Consider the following 22,112-nt stretch of genomic DNA (forward strand, 5'->3'; position numbering starts at 1 on the left):
CTTCTCTCCTGATTTATTGTGCCCTACATGTTTCCTCTCATCTTCCCTGCTTCCTTATTCTCTTTTTAATATGCTTCTTTTATTCTCTTTTTTTAAACTACCCTTACCTCTCTACTCTCCTGTCATCTTATCCATCTATCTCCTCCTTTCCTCTCTACTCTTTTATATTCACTCCTCATCTGCTTGTGTGTCCTCTTCTCTCCACACGTTGGCTTTCCCTCCTATTATTTCCCTCATCTTTCTTCCCCTGTGCTCCTAACTTGTCCCCTCTCATCCTTTCCTCATTTCCTCTGTGAAGCTCATCCTTTTTTTTTTTCCATCTGCATCACCCATCAGTTAAAATTTCCATAGCCCCTTCCTATGTTATAAAATATGGATCATGAATGACAATTCTACCATTGTTCTCACTCAAACACCATTAAAGTCTCAGCCGGATTGAAAAAGAATGTTAGGACCCTTGTAAAATAATTAACAGCCTTATTAAATTTTAAGAGTTGGTACCGTTCTGTTTTTTTATGAAAGGTGTCTCTGCCTCTTTCTACCGCTGTCTAGACAAATTATCATATTACACAAGCTGGAGGGCTGTTTAAAAATTTCATTTGAAATGGAACCTATAGAGATTGTCCTCTGAGTGTGATAGGTGGTCTGAGGTAATAGTGAAATTGTCGAACACAAGTTAAGAATGACAAAGAGCCATATAAAGTAAGTTTGAAATCTGCAATGCCTTTCACTTTTGTCTGACATAAAAAAATATTGCTGTATTCTCTGCCAAGAATTATCACTGCTGTAGCTTAGTGGCGTGTTGTGACTTTTACAGATTGGCAAGCAGAGCTGAGCAACTCCCCTGAACTGACACCAAACATATCAAATGGGCAAATATGTAAAAAAAAAAAAAACTAAAAAAAAACACCTCTATGGTAGTCTTCAAAATATTTACCTTCAACTGACAATAACAAACTCCAGTGACAATGCAGAATTCTGCTATTTCCTCAGTATTGTTAACCTTTCCTGGCCGATCGTCCGGACTGTGGATGGGCGTTGTAGCATTTATTCACTGACAATCAGCCTACAGTGCACATACATTGCACTGCTACGTTCACATACATTGCACTGCTACGTTCACATACATTGCACTGCTACGTTCACATACATTGCACTGCTACGTTCACATACATTGCACTGCTACGTTCACAGCTACACTGCTAACTTCTAACTCTCTGCTCTGGTCACCGGTATTTTTTAAAGGCACAAGTTTAATTTTCACACACATCTACTCGTGCATATAATGCATGCAATGTCATAACTGATCTCAGAACAGTGGAAGATGAGTAAAGGACAGCTTGACCATAGACATATACACATAGCACATTTTCGCTGTAGCTAGACACCCGTCAAAGATCACAGGATCATCCTCGATCAGCATGAGTAAACGTCCAAAAAATTCTGCTCCCTTCTCGGCTTGAGAAGCTCCAGCCTTTGTCAACGGGACACAGTCACACCCACGGAAATGACAGAAACTATATGACTGGTAGTCAAGCTAGCTCCCTGAGACAATAGCCTGCTGCTGCTACAAGTGAGCAGTATTACATTACAGAATTCCATGCTGGATGCAAACAGGCATTAGATCCTTTATGGGACAGAACGCTGTTCTGAGAACAGATGTAAGAAAATGGCTTCCAATTCGGGATCCGTAAAAATTGATGTCTGTTTTTAGCTTCAACTGGGCAAGCACTACTTGCCTGGTATGCCCCGACGGCACGCCGCTGTTGTAGTTGTTTATCACCACTTTTCTTTGTGATATACATTTCCTCTTCAGTTTTTTTTTTGAGCACACTTGGCTCTAACAATAACTGTCTGTGTAACATCGTGTCTGTTCTTTGTGTCCCCTCTAGCTGCTCCGAGTACAGATGATGTGGCGCTGTACGTGGGCATTGTCATCGCAGTGATTATGTGCCTGGTCATCTCTGTCATCGTGGCGCTCTTTGTCTACCGCAAGACACACCGTGACTTTGACTCAGTCATCATTGACACCTCAGCGCTCAATGGAGGCTTCCAGTCTGTTAATATCAAAACAGCCAGATCAGGTAAGGAATATCACGAGTATGACATTTGATCCAGGGTGGCAGGAATACTCACGTAGAAAGACTGATATCCAGTTTCAAGAATAACTTAACATCAAGTTTAAAAGCAGAGTTTCACTGCCATCTCTGGTTGAATGTTTCAAGCTTGTTGCACCTGTTACACCAAAGTAATGTCATGGAGTACTCGTGTTCATCTCTACTGCAAGGTGATAAACTAAACCACCAGAAGATTTTCAGGGTCTGTTGAGTTACTCTTTAAACACTAAATTTAAAAGAAAGAAAAGCTACCTAATTCCACTGAAGAAAGTACAGTACATGTTAATGACCAAAGATGTTCTCATACCACAGTTGTATCAGCTGTATTCTACTAACCCTGTAAGGATGCGATATGATTGCTGCCATTGTTGTATGGCATGGCTCAGGATGAACCCTTTGTAAAACATGAACAAATACATGAATTCCATAAATCTGTTTTTGTTTGTTTTTTACAGTGGAAACAGCTTATAGTGATCAGCCTATAAAAATGCTTTTTAATTAATCCGCCTGTAGTGATCAAGTAGTCCACTTACAGTGTTTATTTGGGTCTTTTCATACTTAACAACATATGGAAAAAGAATTTAAAACTTGTAGCCTACTACTGCAAGCTCGGTATGGTAATGGATTAGCTCTTAGACTTGCGTACTGGCCAACTCCCTATTTTTAGCCAGTATCGGAGGCATTTCCAATTCAAGTATTGGAAGCGGAACAACTCCATTAATAACTTTCTTTTTTTTTTTTATTTCGCCTGCACTCCTGTGGGACGGGGGTTTATCACTCAGTAGCTTAAATGCTTTAGTCTGACTAGCCACGTATAGTCAGTGCTCCATAGAGAACACACAGGAAGGTCAGAGCACAGTCTGAAACAAAACAACAACTGCAGGCCTGATGAGGACTCACACTCTCCCAAAGAGAGGAGAGCATAATTCATGTTACTCTTAAATTTTGGCATTACATAATGTACACAACAATAGATCGATACGTAAATATGGATATATCTATGGACAGATACATTAGATTGACAGGTGGATAATAAACAACAGATGTGAACATCCCTCTATGGAAACAACTACGTGCTCCGTCCACTTTGAGGCTTTGATGCCAGTCTCATTTTGTTTCTTTCCTTGGCCGCCGGCTGTCAGTTTTTGCCGGTTTGGATTAATCTCTGTCTCTAACAAAGACCACTCTCTTCCATCAAGAAGTCTTTCTGTCATTCTCCTTCTCTTTCTCACTCTTTCTCTACCTTCCCATCTGCACATTCAGGTCAATCACATTTCCTGTTTATCAGCAACCTCCTCTCTTCATCTCCGTCTCAGTGTCTCTGTCTTTCCTCAGCTGTGTCTCCGTCTCCCATCACAGTGATTCCTACTGCAACGGACACTCCCTCCCTGTTTGTCTTCCTGTTTAAGTGGAGCCATGTTTCACTCTCTGCTGTCTGTATTGTCATTTCTTCCTCCCTGTCTTGGAAAATGGATAAGACAACAAGAGGCAGGCAGCCACACACTTGCGCACACAGGCGCATGCATTTGATAGCTTACTGGAAATGCCAGGAATGGGCAGGGAATTGGTATTAATCAGGTATCAGTCCACAGATGCCATGGACTTGTGATTTTCCCTCTGAGATATTTTATTTGTCAAAGAGGTGACAAAAATCACTTGGCTTAAAATCTACAAAACATAATAAACCTGTCAAACATGCTCAAAATTTCACCCATTATAGGCCGTAGGCACATTCACAAAATTATATTCACTCATTCACCACAAATTTAAATGAAATACTATAAATTAGATGGCCTCAAATAAAAATGCTCATACTGGTACTCATCATACTTAACAGTACTTGATAATCATCTTTGGTCAACTACAAAATGGCATTTTAGCAAAGGGTCACATCTACACACACAGATTTAACACCTTTAACAGGACACTTAAATAATTCAGGGTGTGTGTTTTTGTGGACAGTTGTGGGTGGAAAATTATTATTCATATCATGGTATACAGTAAAAACAGAGTGAGGTCAGAGAGGATGCAATGCAAATTGTTCAACAGCAAGTGTGTATGCGGGCGTGTGTGTGTGTGTGTCCGTGTGCATGTACAAGGGTGAATGTCTTTGTCTATGTGGTGATTTTATCAGTAAAGTATTAGGATGCTTGTCACTCTGCGCTGAGGGACCATCTCCAATTACTATTAATGAAGAATTATGTCCCTGCAATATCTCTCCCTCTGACTTTCTGACTCCCTCTCTCACTCTTTGACTTTCTGACTCTCTCTCACTCTCTCCGTCTCACACACACACACTCACATAGACACACTCTTCTCTCTCTCTCTCTCTTTCTCTCTCTCTCTCTCTCTCTCTCTCTGTGGCTTTCCATTAGCTGTTAATTAAATTTCAGCAGGGATGATTTGGCAGGAATACCCACTGGCTTTAAGGGTAAACAGCCTGGTGATAGAGAGAGGAAGAGAGTGATAGGTGACAGATGTGTGTGTATGTGTGTGTGTGTTGTGGGGGTGGGTTAAGTGGTGGTGGTGGGGTGATAATGAGGGATTTTCAAATTAGAATGGATGGGCTCTTGGAGGGAACAACAGGATTTCAGGCTCTACGACCAAAAGAAAAAGAAAAAAAACGGAGGCTGGTGTGAACAAAACTGGAATTGTCCTCAGTAGGTAACTGGCCGTCCTGCGATGCCAGTATGAATTAAGTCTTGAATATTTGTTTTATTGCTTTTGTGATGGGAGAGTTTTTTGTATAGAAGCACCATTTGTTGTTTTTAAGCCCTGTAGGTAAGTTGTGTTAAAGTGAAAAGTGTTGTGGCAAGATGGCTCCTTTGGAGTCTGTTTGAGCACATTCACTTGGTTCACTGTGGGAAAGTAAATCTTCATGTACTATTTACTGTTTGTTAATAATGACAAATGTATTATTATTATTATTGTTGTTACAATCAATATCACTTACCAATTACCTAGGAGGAAATGAGCCTAACATTCTGGCAGATAGAACAGAGTGGTCATTCTCATTAAAGCATTTCCAATAATTTCATACTGATACTTGATTACCAGAATGTGTTATTTGGAGTTTCCTGCAGAAGATCAATATTTACTCTAAGGAAGAACTCATTAAACCCACTACAGTATTTAATTCAGCGACGTCTGGAGTGTCAAGCGGAGAGTGATCGCTAAAGCTAGAAAGGATGTAGTTGCATTTCATGACTAAAATAAACATATCGTAAACTAGCTGAATATTGCATGCACACGGATTAGCATACTGTACTGATTAGCAATCACCATGTTCATACAGTTGCCTCCTGGCTTACACTAACCTTTGCACGATGAGCACAGAATCTCAGAAAGACTTGGCGATCCATCCCTACTGACATGTAATCCCTGTATACTGTATGTAATGTGTGTTTGTGGTGTTTACATGTATGAGCGAGTACACTGCATTATTGGTATGCAAGACTCATTCTTGCATGCGTGAGCATTTTGTTTTACATTACAGATGTATTTTTTATTTATTTACACACTGCTTGTGTGTGTGTGTGTTTAAGTGGGGCACTTGAGTGTTTAGCTCACAATACATGAAAAGTGTCAAGATTCCACCATTAGCAGCTGTCAGCTGTGACAACTGGAGAAAACGCAGCGTAGAACATAAACCTGTAACTGGTGGAATACACTCAGTTGCCTTAATTCACACCTGACCCGGCAATGGAGAGTCTTATTTTGCCTCCACTGATGATTTCATTCTGAGCTTCATCATAATGTATAAAATACCGTGGACCAACCCATTACTTTGTTTAAAGTACTTCTACATCCTCAGTAGGTCTGGTATGACCAGGAGCATATGGTGGCTAATGTAAGCTAACTAAGATAGACACTGACTTTACTCTGACTTTATGGCTTTTGAATACTCTTGCTGCTGTTACATTTAAGCTTGTTGCAAATAAAGATGATAATGTCTTTAAATGAAAATAATTGTCCTGTAATTTGCCACTTGTGGCCATAGCAGCAGCTGTTTTGCAAAAGTTACATCATCATGTTCATTTTAGTCAAGTCAATTTATTTATAGAGCAGATTTTAAAAGCAACAAACGGTGAGCAAAGTGTTTTACAGGAGAGATTAAATGATGTTATTATTTGATCGACGATTACAATCACACAACACAGGAATGATCAAATAAAAAAAATACAGATAAGTAAATTAATAGAATATCTTGATAAAACTATAAAACAACAGCATTGCACAGCTAGAAATAAAATACAAACAAATAAAAGCCGGTGTGTTTGTGGTCAGGCAAGTCTTCATGATGACCACTAAGAAGCTAAAGCAGAGAGACTGTTTTTTAGATGGGTTTTACAGATATCAGTGGAGAGCGAGGATAGAATTGCTAACGGCAAACTATTCCACAATTTAGGGCCAGCAACTGAAAATGCTCGATCGCCTTTGGTTTTGAACTGGGTGCGTCGACCGGAGAGCAGTGATTCAGATGCGATAGGTGTGGAGATGCACAACAAATAAAAGACTCTGAAAGTCAATTCTGTACTTCCCTGGTAACCAGTGAAGAGAGGCCAGTGCAGGGTAGATGTGGTCTCTCCTCTTGGTACCGCTGAGGACTCTCGCTGCTGGGTTTTGAAGCAGCTGCAGGCAACGAACTGATTCAGAATTGTACTAGTAGCTTTTGTTTTGTCTACTGATTTACAAGGTTTGCTTGAATATTTCATAGCGTACATTGAATATTGTCTTTCTCATTCTATTCCAAATAAAGTGCATCTGTATATTCACATCATGATATTTGGATAATGAGGGTAAAAAGAAAAAAAAAAAACATCACATACAGTATAACATAACTATCTTCAGAACCCAAATAAATCAGTCTGAACAATTGTTACTGTCAGTGAACAAGTGACATGTTAATGTGCGCAGCAGGTATTGTCAGTCACTTTTGAATCCTGACACAGTTAGCATTTTAAAAATAGACAGTGATGTGATTAAAGTATGGCAACCTCTTTGATTCTGTGGGTGAAGTCGAGTTGCTTACAACAGTTTGAAGAGCTTAAAGCCCGGCATGGAGCTGTACTGTCATTATATATTAAAAACAGAGTTAGGTCAAATGAGGGATATGTGAGTTTGAGTTCTGAGATTTAAATAGGAACGAAACCTATATAAGTCAATGCCTATGACATGAAGTCTAAGCATCGTCTTCAAAATATGCACATATTTTCCCTCTTTCTCTCTCCTGCTGTCTCTTTCCTCCCCAACTCTCTCCCTCTCTTTCTCTCTCTCTGTGCAGGATCCATGACTAGCCCTTGATCCAGGTCATGCCCCTGTGTACTGCAGTGTATCATACCAGACACTGATACCTTATCAGCAGCCTTACTTGCGCTCGTCTTCCTCCCCTTATTCCTGCTCACTGATCTTGTTACAAGTTTTACACATCTGTGTCATACTGCAGCCATGCATTTCATACTACTGAAGATATCAAGTATTTAGTGTTAGCCTTCCCTTTCCCTCTCTTTTTCAACTTGATCTCTGACCACATGTGCTTTGTGGTTTCATATAAAAAAAAAAAACTGCTTCTCATGTTGTATTTTCACTATTTTCTCTCCATTTACTCCTTTTCTCTCTTCATCTTTCACTCTATCCCTCTAGCTGATCTACTGACGGCTCCTCCTGACTTGACGAATGCGGCTGCCATGTACCGTGGTCCAGTGTATGCCCTCCATGATGTGTCAGATAAAATCCCAATGACCAACTCCCCTCTCTTGGACCCTCTTCCCAACTTGAAGATCAAAGTGTACAACTCCTCTGGTCTGGTCACACCGCAGGATGACCTCGGAGGAGACTTCACATCCAAACTGTCTCCTAAGGTAATGCCTCCTTAACGCTAATGCCTTTGTCTTCCCTCCACTTCTACTGTAAAATATTCTGTATGTACACAGGAGGGTTTTTAAATATTGCTTCCTGAGGTGTGAGGTTACACTGAACTGCGGGAGCACAGTGAGAAATACTGAAACACGGTAGCTGTGTATTCCCAGTCACATAAATACAAAACCAAACACCATTAGTATACATGCAGCTCAGTGCCCCAGTTTCCTCACTCTGCTCTGTAAACTACATGGCATGCATACCAGAGTCAGTTGTCACAAATACAGATGAAACCGCTCGCTTTCATTACAGCACCTATCCTCAGGCAGCACAAGAGCCAAACCTAACTTTTATTATTGCTGGTTTTTAATTGTGCCCTTTTTGAACCACTGCTGTGTCTGTGACTGACCTTGCCTCACTGATTTGAGGATTTTTTTTTTCTTCATTTTTTTGCATTTATTTTGTTTTTAGTGTGGTGTCTGTCCTTAACACACTGAGGCAAATTCTTGCCAGTTTTGTGTGATGTTGGAGTAAACTACTGAATGTTAAGTCCTTATTTTACATCTTGCAGTGGACATTTTGATGAAGAAATGCAAAGAAGGTCATATTTTACCACTTACCCTAAGGTGGTTTCATAGGTCTATTGTAAATCCGCCCTCTTCTCACAGCCTGCCAGCTCAGCCCTATGGCAGCGCTCCCAGGCAGATGCAGATCCTCCCTGTAGCATTTTAGTTAGTGAATACCAAGAAAACATAAAGAAAAAAAGCAAAGCATCTTGATGAATGCAGTGAAATTCAAGTGGAAAAGGGAGCATTAGCATATTCCCCTTTCAATGCTTGCCCTAATCAACCTGGCAAAAATGAAACTACACTGAATGATCTCGGCAACAAGATGTTGGCCTTGCGCACACGACTTCTCTGGACCTCCTTGAACTTTTTTGGTTTCATGAGGATGTATGTTTACAACACTTAACATCAGCTCTTTCAGAGGAAGTTCGTCCTTCAGACCACACCACATTGATTTTCTGCTCATGTATATGTCCACGTCTTTCAGCCTCCTCGGAATATAGGTGTAGCTTGCTTTTATGTATGAGGGTATGCACAGTAGTATACACTAACTGTAACATATAACATTATAAACTGCAGTGCTACAGAAAATACAGACCAAGTCCCAAGGATTTTTCATATTGTTTGCCATAAGTGTCATGTATCCATTCAAATTCTTCTTATGTCATAGAGGTACAATAAAGTCAATGTCAGAAAAGAAAAAAAAGATTTCCAAGGTGAATGCATCTCTGCTGCTATAAAACACTATTGCTCAGTCCAATCATACCTTGATTCAGCAATAGGTTTTAATACCTTCACACTTCCAGTTGATCCAGTCTCTGCTGATCAGCAGCATGCCCAGTTCAGTCAGTTTCAGCATGTTATGTTTCCTTATACCTCGTAAATCTTTCTTGCTCTCACTGCTGTATTTTCATTCCTAGGTAACTCAGTCTCTGTTGGATAACAGTGACACCATGAACCTCCGCAACCAGAGCTTAGCCCGAACAAGAGACCCCTCCTGCACAGCCCACGGGTCCTTCAACAACCAGGGAGGACACCTCATCGTTCCAAACTCTGGTAAACTTATTATTCTACAAACATTTAATGCCTAAACATAAATGTGGCTGACGTTAAGTAATTAAATTTTTATAGATTCTTCAGTATTGGGTTTCAGATCCAGGACCATTTTCTGGATTTTTATTATTAAATTAAGAAATAATAATTCATTACATTACATTAACTGCTGATGATAGTAAGAATTTAGAATTAAATCTAATCAAATTAAAGTTAATACTGTCTAATGAGAATTATTATAAATTCAAACAAGACCAGATCCATTTTCTTTACTAAAAACTGATTACACAAAGTAAGTAAAAGTGTCTAGCTACCACTACACAGTCAACATACTAGACAAAACAGCCTTGAGATGTTCAAGAAAAGAAACTTTCAGTAGACTTATGTTCAGATTTAAAAGCAGTAGGAAGGGAAAAATAATGAATAATATAACTCTCTGATAGGAAGCAGCTCTCAGAAGCTATAAAACATCTAAGCACAATTCAGTTGATGATATATTTAAGAGAAAGTTTTACACGGGTTGCCTTTAAAAATGATTATTCAATTATTAATCATAATGATAAAGTGATAATAGGTTTCATGTTCAATAATTCAGTTGTGCATGGTGAAATTAATAAATCCAGTGATGAAACTCATTTCTGCCTCCATCCATCCTGCTTCCCCTGTCTTCCCTCCTGCAGGTGTGAGTTTGTTGGTTCCAGCGGGTGCTGTTCCTCAGGGTAGGGTGTACGAGATGTATGTGACTGTGCACAGAAAGGACAGCTTGAGGTAAGCTTTGTCTCTCTATTTCACTGAGTTTTCTTCTCTGTTTTTTTTTCTCACTCTCTCTCTTTTGTTCCCTGTTGTCCCACATTTTTCTCTTCATCTCCGCGTCTCCCTCTGTGTTCTTTTTGTTTCATCGTTTTTCTTTGTATTTCTCTCTGTTTCTCCTGGGCAGCAGCTTCTCAGACCTGTTTGTATGGTTGCACGGTGAGGCTTTCACAGTGTGACATGGGCTTAGGACAAACAGAAAGGGATGAATCATTATTATTTATAGTGTATGGTTTATCCATGCACACCTTCTTTTGGTGATTCCTAGAACAGAGGTCGGTTAATGCCGCAGAATGCTTATATTAATGCCAGAATTAAAATTCCTAAGAAGCAAAGTTGAGGAGATTGTAAGGGAATATTCTACATATTAATTGTGACCAACTTAACATTATAATCTCCACAGTAATCCACAGAATTTACATCGTTAACCAGTGTTTCCCAAAGTTTAAAAATGTAGAGCTCATAACAAGATGTATGAAAGTTCTGCTGCTGCAGTGCGACCAGCAGATTTGTTTTCTCTTCATGTTATAGATCCAATAACCAAACACTGAGCTTTTGAAAGCATATGCAAAGAGATCACTGTTTCCACAGTAACTAACAGATTAGTGGCTATTTTTGGGATTACTGAAATCCTGTTACATGTACTATAATCCTTCACTCCCAAACCATGTGCATGATTGAGGTAAAGCTGTCTGTAGGACACGACAGGAAAGGGAGAAGATTTCTATATTCCAGTGTTGCAGATTTGGTGAATTTTTTGGGACTCTATTTGAAAGTTAGGGGTCACTACAGTGTGTGGTAAAAACATAAATGAACACAGGTGTCTGCACAAGCTTGCAAATGCAAATCGAGATCAGAATAGATATTTTTGTTCCTCCTGTTATGTGAGAGAGAAATGGTTGGATTGGATGGATTTAAATTGAGAGAATCAGTATGTATCCTGCTGGTTTGCTTTTCACTGTCCCTTCAAAGTCACTTGTTTAGTTTGAAAACGTGCCGTCTTTCTGCCTGTCTATCCTCTCTCTTCTCCCCACTAACACAGCTAAACCATTCAGAGCAGCTGCAAGTGGTAAATTTAAAATATGTCTGTAGAACTGAACATTTTCTCACTCAGAGCAATGCAGATGGTTTGGGTTTTATTTGCCCGGTTTTTCAGGTATCTGTCTCTGTGATTTTTTTGCCACACATTCCAGAACAGTGGAGGTGAATCAATTTTGTTGGTGAAAATTCAACAGCAACTCAGTGGTCAGTTTACACTGGATAATCCATTCAGTACGCTATCAGCTGTTTTTATAGGGGCTATTTCTTCAGAGGAAAATAGTTTCAGTGAATACTGTTTGCAGCAAGGTTTGTGCAGCGTCCCTTGTGAAAAGGACTCTGCCTCTAGAACTACACATTGCTTTTGACTCTTTTAAATATATATTTTTTAATGCTGAAATCACTATAAACCACCTGCACTGTATTGCTTGGTGGGAGCAACAATGTTTCTAAAAAGCAATCTCAAAAAAAAAAAAAAAGTATCTGCATGGCTGGATACCACAAAGAGTAAGTGAGTAAATATGTTCTTTAATAGTTTTGGTGAACCAACTATTTAAAGCATCAACAAGAGCTGAGCTTTAAGACACTTGTTACAGTTTGAATCAGATATTCTACCCCATGCATCTAATCAAGCTTCTCCTCAATCAACAGCAGTCAATAAGAATTAGCCCCCCCCCCTGCAGTGTGCTACAGTATTTCTAGGAGTCAAACCTCTTCACTGTCCTCTGTCTTCATCTCAGTCAATAGCTGGCAAGCAAAAATCACATGGCTACATTGACTTACCTCAGCAACACTGAGCAAGCCAGATGCATGTGGTTAAGCTCATTAAAAGCTAACCCCTAGCTGTCAGTTTTCCCACATGCGCACACTTAAAACATCTATTTCCTCTATTTGTGTAATAAAAGATACATAAAATTACAAATCAATAACACTATAATTCATTAAGGGGTGACCCCTGCGTTAGGTAAATCAAAGGCTGCTGTTACAGTTTGAGTCATACTGTTTTTATCTGTTAGCTTCTCCTACCCAATGTGAACCCTTCATGAGTCAATAATGAGCTCCAGCAGTTGAATCAATAATGCTGCTAAGGATTAGTGCCCCCCTGACACAAGGTGGGCTGGAAAAAAAATCACTTAAAATTTAGATCCATCTCCTCTATCTTTATGGGCTCTTTCCCAGTCAATGCATATCTTCTGCAATATGAGGGAAGAACATGACTGGATAATGGATCACACAGGAGAACTCAGCCAGTCATTTCCTTGTGTATTTTTCATAGTTAAGTATTGTTTAAGGATGTAGTTTTACTTTTCAATTTACAAATGACAGTGGGCTTATAAATATGGATGGAGTTCTTCATGTGTAATCTCACACTTATTCACAGTGGAAGAGGCTGAAGTATTCTGTTGCTTTAACAACAGGTTCCAGCACTTCTGCTGTGAAACGCAGGTGAATCTGTGACCAGTAGTCATTTATTTTCTGCCCATGAGCTGTGAACTACTGACTCCAGCTGAGGCCCGTCTGAAGCCCTGCTGACTACACTAACAAAGCTCTAATTGAATCTGTGCTGCTCTGCTCTGATCTGTTTTGTTCTCTGATTTTCTCATCTGCTCTAAGCTAGTCTAGCCTACTCTAGTGTAACGGTCCACCTGTCTTTTTTTATTTTGCTAGCCAAGGTTTTCTATATATGAACATTATGACTAAATAGCACAGACTAGAAGTGAAATCAATACAGCTTTCTGCAGTTGATGCTCACACTAATTGGTAGCCAACAGTGCAGCCCTCCTGTCGCTCTTTTCTAAAGAATCATTTCACCTCAGTGTTATCTGTCTTTTCCAGACCCCCGGTCGAGGACATCCAGACAGTGCTGAGCCCTGTGGTGAGTTGTGGACCTCCAGGAGCCCTGCTGACCAGACCAGTGATCCTCACCATCCACCACTGCGCTGACAATGTCCAGGAAGACTGGCTCATACAGCTGAAGAACCAACTGGCCATGGGAGAGTGGGAGGCGAGTGTTCTGCGCTGTGTCTTCTGTGTTTGTGTGTCCTGTGCATGGAGCTCTGTTTTTAAAGTGCGCAGCTTTTCAATGCCACTGCTCTAACCAGGACAGTGTCTGTATATGTGTTTACACTAAATAGTCTAACACCTGCACACAGACAAATTATTAATACGCAATCATATACACATACATTACTTCAGCCTGAAGAGTAGCCTGCATTACACATGCAGTGAGGGAGGGAGAGCAAAAGAAAGAAAAGGAGGGAAATTTTGGTAAACATAAAGTGCCTACAGGCTAGTAGACAAGTAGGGGGTTGAAGACTCCTATCAGAAGCAATTTGTTATGCTCCTGCCATCCTCCTCTTCTCTCATCTTTCTTCTTATGTTTCTATCCCTCCTTTTTTCTACCCCTCTCTCTCTCTCTCCCTCCTCCCGTGTCTCTCAGCATGAAGTCTCTACCTCAGCAATCTGTTAGTGTGTGTGTGTGTGTGTGTGTGTGTGTGTGTGTGTGTGTGTGTGTGTGTGTGTGTGTGTGTGTGCGTGCGTGTGCATGTGTGTGTGTGCGTGTGCACGTCCATGTGCGTGCGTGTATCCTTGTGTGTGGGTGTGGGTGATAAGGCTGTCTTGCAGCATCACTGTGTCTACAAGGCCCCCGTATGCTGTCTTCTGTTGCTTATCACAGCTCAACACAATGTCTCTGCACAATTAGCCATGCATAAGATTCTGTGTGTGTGTCTTTGTCTGTGCGTGTGTGTGTGTGAGAGAGAGGGAGAGATGCACAGAAGGGGTTGGGTGCAGACTGGGTAAAGACGAGAAAAATGAAAAGTGGAATTTCATCAGGAAGTCGATTTGTTTTTCTCTTATTTCAGAAGAACATCCATTTCCCATCAGAAAGTTTTCCTCAAAACAGGGAGAGGAAGGTAATTGAATTCCCCTCACATCAGGGGGGAGCAGCCATGGTTATGATTACCAGTAATAACAGATTCATACCATATTGCTTTCCTACCCCTTTGTATTGATTCAGTGCATCTGTAGGAACACGACTGAAGGAACTGTGTATTCCAAACTCAATATTTGCATCGCACACTTGCGTGCACAGCGCACAACATCCGTGCTGCAGTGTGTTTGCATCCACATACATGCACACACAATTACGCGAGCATTGCACAACTAATTGAAGATTCATTGGTCATATGAAAAGAACGCAGTGAGCCTGTGCATCCTCCCTCAACCCAAAGAGCCATATGGATTTACCATAATTCAGACTATGACAGAGAGCAGTGGGAATGATATGAGCAACAGCCAGATAATCACAGAGGAATTGAGCACACTTTACCGACAACGGCTCAGATTAAGTGCCATCATTCTCCTAATGGACACCATGATCTACTTTCATAGGTCATATGTACAAGCAGACATGCATTCAAATTTCAATTCAGCATCACGTCATGAATACATTCACAATCTGGTGAATTAAACATCCTGTAGCATGTTTTCTAAGATCAATTACCAGAATAACAGGAGCAGTTCCACACTGTTTATTATCTTTTTAAAAAAGATCCACAAGCCAAAATGATTCAAACTCAAGATTTTTTGTCAGGCTTGCTTAAAAATAAAGAATAAATGTGTAGAGTTGGTGCAGCTCTTCACACATCAGTGCTGCCATTGCATTGTAAAAAAACTGTTTATAGCAACAAAGGAATGTATCAGGTATAAACCACAACCTTGTTTACACAGGGGCTGTTTGCATTAGCGGAATGGCTCCAGTTGTGTTATATTAACAGACAGAAAGTGGCTTAATGTCCGTAAATTCTCAAATAAAGCCGGTCTTCAAATAAAGGCCAGGATTTAACAATTGTGATGTACAAACAAATAAAATCTGGTCTCAAATAAAAAAGGAGGGAAAACAAGATTTCCTGGACTGTGGCTGACTCTGTAAATTCAGAATAATCTACATTTCCACAGTTTCTCTATCAGCACAGGGACATAGTAATGCCATACTCTCACTGATCATAGTATGTTGTTTAAACACTGATACTGTTGTCATATATTGTTTAACTAAGACTGGCTCTTTTTTAGTTATTTATGTTGATGAAACCCAATATTTCCTTTTAGATGTTTCCTTTAACAGATCAAGCAAAGGTTGAGTTTGCTTTGACAGCAGCAAATTGTTGCTGTAAATAGGAATTGACTACAAGACAAACAGGCTACTTACTAATATGTAATAATATATATTATAATACAGCAGAGATTGGAAAATGCAGACCTCTTTTTAAGAGCCCTTAATCTATCTTCGGTTGAGATGAATAAAGGCTCACATGGTAAATTCACCCTTCAGTATTTGAAAACTTACAAAATGCCACTCTCAGCCACCCATCTTGGACCCAGCATGACACTGTGAAAGTCTAAGAATGCGTTTGACTCTGTGTGTATGATTCCTACAGGATGTGGTTGTCGTGGGAGAGGAAAACTTCACCACCCCCTGCTATGTGCAGATGGACTCAGAGGCATGTCACATCTTAACAGAGACACTGGGGACTTACTGCCTGGTGGGCCAATCAATGGGCAAGGCAGCCGCCAAGAGGCTCAAACTGGCTGTTTTTGGACCCGTCTCCTGCACAACATTGGACTATCACATCAGGGTCTATTGTCTGGATGACACACAGGATGCACTCAAGGTGAAGTATTGGAACTAAATGACTCAAACCCAGTTGCTTTTCGGTTCACTGAATTAACCTATATGCGTGCACACACGTTGTATACATATGGACATATCATATACAGTATGTATCTACAGTACATATTACTTTGCCAAGTTTTTCCGGTGCCTTGAATAACAGTGCAGGTAAGGAAGAGAGGTGTGATATTTTAGGCTGAGTGCCTTGTTGTGTTCTTTAGTCCTGTGAGGGATTTTGTTCTCTCTACGACCACTCGTAATAATAATAATAATAACCCATAATTTGCATTTGAAATAAAATATATTATAGCTTGAATAGAAGTGACTGTCTGGAGTCATAAATAGAAGTTTCCTCACCTCTAGTCTTCTGGAAATGAGCCGAGAAGCAGTAAACAAAACAGGGTCAAGCAATGTCAAAATAGCGATGCTTTAGAATTCAAACAAATTCAAAGCACTGGAGGGACCATCTGATATGGGAGATTAACACTGGCAATTTATGCATGCAATGATAAGTCAAGTGTCAGTGTGGCACACAGCCATGCACACACTCACACAAGCGTCGGCGCACAACCAGTTTTAACATTTCAAGCGATTGTAGCTTGAAAACAAAGTTGAGAGGTGGACTTTTTAATGATGGAGACTTTGTGTAGTATAATTGATCGGTTGGCGTTTCAAAGAGGAAGTCTCTGCTGTGTGTCTACAGTGGAGCTGCCACGTAGGAAGATGATGGGAAGGAGGAATTGATTATTTTGAAAAGGCTGTTGGAGGCATCAGAAGTCACTGATGACTAACTTATTCTTCCATCAGAAAATAAATGTGTGTGTGTGTGTGTGTGTGTGTGTGTGTGTGTGGGGGGTGGGGTGGGGGGGTTGCTCATTTAAGCGAATGCATTTCAAGAGCATGTAAATATGTTGATGTTATCAGTGTGTGTTTATCATTATGCATGCTGGTGTGTCCGTAGAGTATAGATAATTTCTTTGTGTTCTCATGGTGTAGGCTTAGTTCATATACAGAAGTCAATGTGAAAAGGATGAGCAAAAATCCCCACAGGACTGTGTGCAATGTATTATTGAAACAACTGCAGCACAGCAAAGTAAAATCAACTACTTCCTTTAGTTCACCAAGTGGACAAAGACATCAAATGGGTAATAGCAGTTTTACATTAACTGACTTTTTCCCATTTGCTGAAAACGGAGACAGTAAATTAAAACAAAAGCCTTTGTTAAGTCTAGTTCATCACCTTTCTGAATCTGTCCTGGGTGAGGTGGTAGGTAGAGTATAGAGAGTCTGAATGATATGATAATAGAGGAAAAAGTGTGCTGCAAAATCTGATCAGAATTAAGTTTACTTCTCAGTGTTTTTTCCTAAGTAGTGAAGTGCATTGAGGTCATCTTCTAAATCAAAGTAATAGAAGTCATTTGATTTCCCTGTGTTAAATGAAAGATATGCTTAATTTCCCCGCTTTTCACAACACCAGCACTTTGACTGGAGGTGCGTTATTAATTAAGGTTTATCATTGAGCATCCAAATGTCTCTCCTCGGTTCAGTGTGGTTAGCAGAGCTAAGCCTTGCTTAAATCCAGGGAATACACCTACTGAGATGTATGATGATATCTCAATGAAAACTTTGATGTGTTTCAAGTGTTTCACCGTGCTGTGTTGCTGCTTCAAGGCAACATTCAAGAATTCACGACGGCATCGTCTGCAGTAATTATGCCAGATAAATTAAAGGCTGTCTACCATCTCTAATGCTGTATGTAGAATTAATGTTCAGTGAGCAAGATGAAGGAAAAGCAATTTAAGCAGTTATTGTTTTTTCGTGTGGATTTTGTGTAGGAGGTTCTTCAGATGGAGACCCAGATGGGAGGGAAGCTTCTGGACGAGCCAAAGACTCTGAACTTTAAAGACAGCACACACAATCTGAGACTGTCAATCCACGACGTGCCACACACACACTGGAAGAGCAAGCTCATCGCAAAGTATCAGGTGAGAGGGATATAAACACACACATACACTTCAAAGGTAGGGTATTATCTTTGCACACACAGCAAATGTCACAGTTTATAGTTCTACTTTACTCTATGTTTACACTACATACACTATGGTAAGGCTTTGTGTTACATGTACATTTTTGCCTCAAACGTTCTCACTATTATTCACCTTGATGAAGTAATAAAAGTATTATTTGTGCACTTTCTAGGAGATCCCATTTTACCAGGTGTGGAGCGGCGGTCAGAGAACTCTTCACTGCACCTTCACCCTGGAGAGACTGAGCCCAGCCACCACAGAGATCAGCTGCAAACTGTGTGTGCGGCAGGTGGAGGGAGAAGGACAGATCTTTCAGCTCAGCAACACTTTGGAGGAGGTAAGGCGGTAGAAATTCACATTCACGCAGCCACACAGACGCTGTTTGTTGGATATTGTGCGAGGACTCCTTTAAGTCACACTGGTTGAGGGAAGGATAGAATACATACTGAAAAGAAATGAACACAGTTACATAGAGGAAGAGGGCTTCCTTCTACATCCTTGTACTAACTTCTACATTCTGGCACTAAAAGTCCTAAAGTCACCAAGTTTTTCCTCTGTCTGTCAGACATTCAGGGTTCCTGCTGTGGTTCTGTGACTCTGTTCAATCATTCATACTGGGGCTAGAGGTCACATAACACGAGAGGAATAACTCATCTTTGATTTTGCTGGGCCATGTAACCACAAAGTCACAGAATGTGTGTGTCTTCGTGTGTGTGCGGGGTGTGTCTGTCTGTGGCCATGTGTGAACGGTTTTGGTCGAAGGTCAGACAGTTCTGTTGGAATGTCACTGCTTTGAATTCTCCCATGGTGTTCACGGATGATAGCGTTGCACTTTAGAATTTTTTAACCCTTGGTTAACCAGGCATGATGGATAGTTTTTTTTTTTGTTTTTTTTTTTGCTGCATATAGTATAGCAGTTGCAATGGAAGGGTACACATATTTTGTCCTCCTCCAGCTCTGGTCACTGAGCAAAATGAGAATGAAAGTCAAGGTCTGTAGCCTAGAGAAAAATGCATGTAGTGGACTTTTAAATTGCTGCTCATCAGTGTTGATTAGTTTCAAGGTATCTCCAGTTAACAGGGCTGATACATCCTGGTCGTAACACGCAGAACATTTCAAAGTGATTAAAGGTTAGTCATCGTTCTCCAACCTTCATCCAAGCATATTGCCTGTCTTCAGTGTAGAAGCTCTGCCTCACTTCTTTCCCTTTTTCCACTCATCTCAACCATCTTTGCACCACTTTTGTGTCATCCTGCCCAGGGTTATGCACTATAGATTTTTGAGGCGCACACTGATATCAATAAAAAAAAAAGCTGATTACAATATTCAACTTGCCAGTGCTCTCAGGTGGACGGGCTATTTAATAGAGACACAGTTTCTAAACTTTCTCAAACATACTTTTCTTTTGGCTAATATCTGCAGGAGGACACAAGGGTGCACACCATTCCTGTTTACAAATACAGACAATTATCCTCCTTTACTTTATACCTCAACTCAAGAAGCAAGCAGAATAGTTCAGGGCACTAAATTCAAATATAGCCACAGTTTTAATATGTAGGTACATTTTCTCTCATGTTTTGACACTAAGTAATGTTGGCAAAACAACTTTGTGAGTCACTTATCAATTCTCATTCACAACTTGCCTGTAAAGTCTACATCCGGTTAAAGAAGTTGTGATGATTTCCTTCTGTGACTTTTCTCAAGTTATTAAACTGTCAGAGGTGCAAAATCACACATAATAGAAATGTCCCATCCTGCTTTTCTCCTACTCTCTCCTACTCCTACTCTAACCCTATATTATGACTTTATGGGGAAAGACGCTTCTTTTGCCGCAACACAAATATTTTTTCAAACGATCAGTTCTAATCCATTTTACATCGGCCACACCTAGTCTTACAAAATAATTACTATGGTCACATGGGATGTTCGGCATGTGCGGTAATTAGAGCTGAACAGCTAAAACAATATTCAGTGAGTCTGTGTGTGTAATGCATTAAATAAAACAGTGTAGACCCTCAACCAGCGAGCAGTGTTGAACAATGGAGAGTTAAGCAGATTTGAAACATTTATTATTTCAACAGAGGAACAGAGATGTCTCTTTGCATCAGTCATTCACTCTCCAGCCGCAGAGAGCTTTCTGCTGTAAATTGGGGCTAAGTAGACGCTGTAAATAGTAATCATTCACATCAACAGTGGCAGTTGTTGTTTCCCTCTGCCAAGCTACATTCATTAGACTGCTGCCTCCTTTCAGCCCAGGAGTGGCAGATTAATGGGATGAAGGCTTAGAAAGCAACATAGATCGACAGTGAGAGAGAGAGTGCTCGGGAGCAGATCTTTGTGTTTGTTTCACTCTTGTATTAATTAGGAGACTCATCTGTAATTGGTCACACGGAAGGCCAGAAGCAGGATATTTGCCAGAAGCACCAAGTTAGAGATGTAGCTTTGAATCTAACCTCAGTATTATTCATAATTTACTTTGAAGACTTTTCTGTATATAGTTTATAGATCCACCCCTGCTCTCTTGTGTCTCTACTGCAGAAGTTACACTATAGTATTCTAAGCACACAGCAATACACATAAATCTAATTTCCCAGTGAATTAAACCTTTCAAAAACAACTGACCAGTTTCTTTTCTGTCTTTCCAGGAGGTCCAATGCATAGACACGTCCCTGATGGACCCCGCCAGTAATATCACAACCTTAGTGGGGCCTAATGCCTTCCGCATTCCTTTATCCATCAGACAGAAGCTGTGTGGCAGTCTGGATGCACCGCAGACCAGAGGCAATGACTGGAGGATGCTGGCCCACAAACTCAACCTTGACAGGTGACACATGTTCACAAATTTTTTATCACTTATTTCCTTTATGCTTCCCTAAGGCGTTTTGCTTGGTTTGGAACATCATTTAGTCATAAAAATTTGTCTCAAACAGGATGGCAGACCATCAAGGTTGTCTTGTCTGAGTCGATTTCTATTAATTTAAATGTGACCTGAGTCCTCGCAGGTAAAATCAAACTCTTGTTCTTATTATATTACTTATTTCATCTCCTTAGGACTCTAAGGTACAAAAGCACATACAAATATCAATGAGGTATGATCACGTTAATTGTATGCGACTGTGTCTTTTCTTACAGTGGAAAACAGTTGTGCGCAAAGAAAAACATTGGGTCACTCACTTTCAACACTGTACTTTAGAACCTTTGCGTAAAATGCAATACTGCTGGACTCCCATGCACCTAAATAGTGAGGATGCCATTTTCTATCTGCATCAGACTCAAAGATAACATCCTTAATATCTCTATCCCCGGTGTGTCTTGATGATTCAGTCTGGAGGTTCATTTACCAGCAGCTAGCGAAGCAGAGGCAGATATTGAGAGGATAATTGGGCACAAGTGCACCTCATTGTCCCGACAGGCTGCCAGCTCATGATGCAGTCTGTTAATGTGGGCACCGAATATTCCTGATCAGTGGGTGAGAGAACGTACAGCTAGCCAAATCGTTGTTTACTTCCACATTTCTGCTAAACCCTACTCTTCAAAAGGAGCATGATGAAATGATCCAACAAGGAAATACCGTCTTTTTTCCTCTCTGCTTTTGTAACTGCCACATCATGTCTGTTTGACTTCAAAGTATGACTCATGCTTTGGCGTCACAGCCATCACTCCTCACACGACTTTCACAAATGGTGGGAACACACACGTGCGCACGAACGAAAACACACACACACACACACACACACACACAAAGAGGTGGGTCTTAGCTATTGAGTTCACTTAACAGCAGGATACCCTTATCACATACTGCAGACAGATGGAGTCTGAGACAGAAAAAAGTGAGAAGGAAAGAAGCAAAGTAAGAAAGGAAGTGATGAAAATGGCTTTATTAGCTGTTTACAGTGAGAGAAAGAAGCATGAAACAAGAATAAAATGTGCTGGAGGAAAAACTGACTGAGAGGAGCAGAGGAGTGTTGTA

At 40.4% G+C, this 22,112-nt stretch overlaps 1 protein-coding gene across 3 annotated transcripts in view; it reads left to right on the forward strand.

Annotated features, from left to right (window-relative positions):
• unc5ca (unc-5 netrin receptor Ca) overlaps positions 1 to 22,112 on the forward strand; it is a 205,299-nt gene that overhangs the window by 178,007 nt on the left and 5,180 nt on the right. For all 3 annotated transcript variants that reach the window (XM_056377039.1, XM_056377038.1, XM_056377040.1), the window contains 9 exons: positions 1,893 to 2,084; positions 7,761 to 7,978; positions 9,463 to 9,598; positions 10,276 to 10,363; positions 13,280 to 13,448; positions 15,883 to 16,116; positions 17,951 to 18,100; positions 18,315 to 18,479; positions 20,788 to 20,966. In XM_056377039.1, coding sequence (XP_056233014.1) covers positions 1,893 to 2,084; positions 7,761 to 7,978; positions 9,463 to 9,598; positions 10,276 to 10,363; positions 13,280 to 13,448; positions 15,883 to 16,116; positions 17,951 to 18,100; positions 18,315 to 18,479; positions 20,788 to 20,966 — 1,531 coding nt within the window. The remainder of the gene's footprint in view (positions 1 to 1,892; positions 2,085 to 7,760; positions 7,979 to 9,462; positions 9,599 to 10,275; positions 10,364 to 13,279; positions 13,449 to 15,882; positions 16,117 to 17,950; positions 18,101 to 18,314; positions 18,480 to 20,787; positions 20,967 to 22,112) is intronic.

This window comes from Seriola aureovittata, chromosome 5 (assembly GCF_021018895.1).
Source record: "Seriola aureovittata isolate HTS-2021-v1 ecotype China chromosome 5, ASM2101889v1, whole genome shotgun sequence".
Lineage (NCBI taxonomy): Eukaryota > Metazoa > Chordata > Actinopteri > Carangiformes > Carangidae > Seriola > Seriola aureovittata.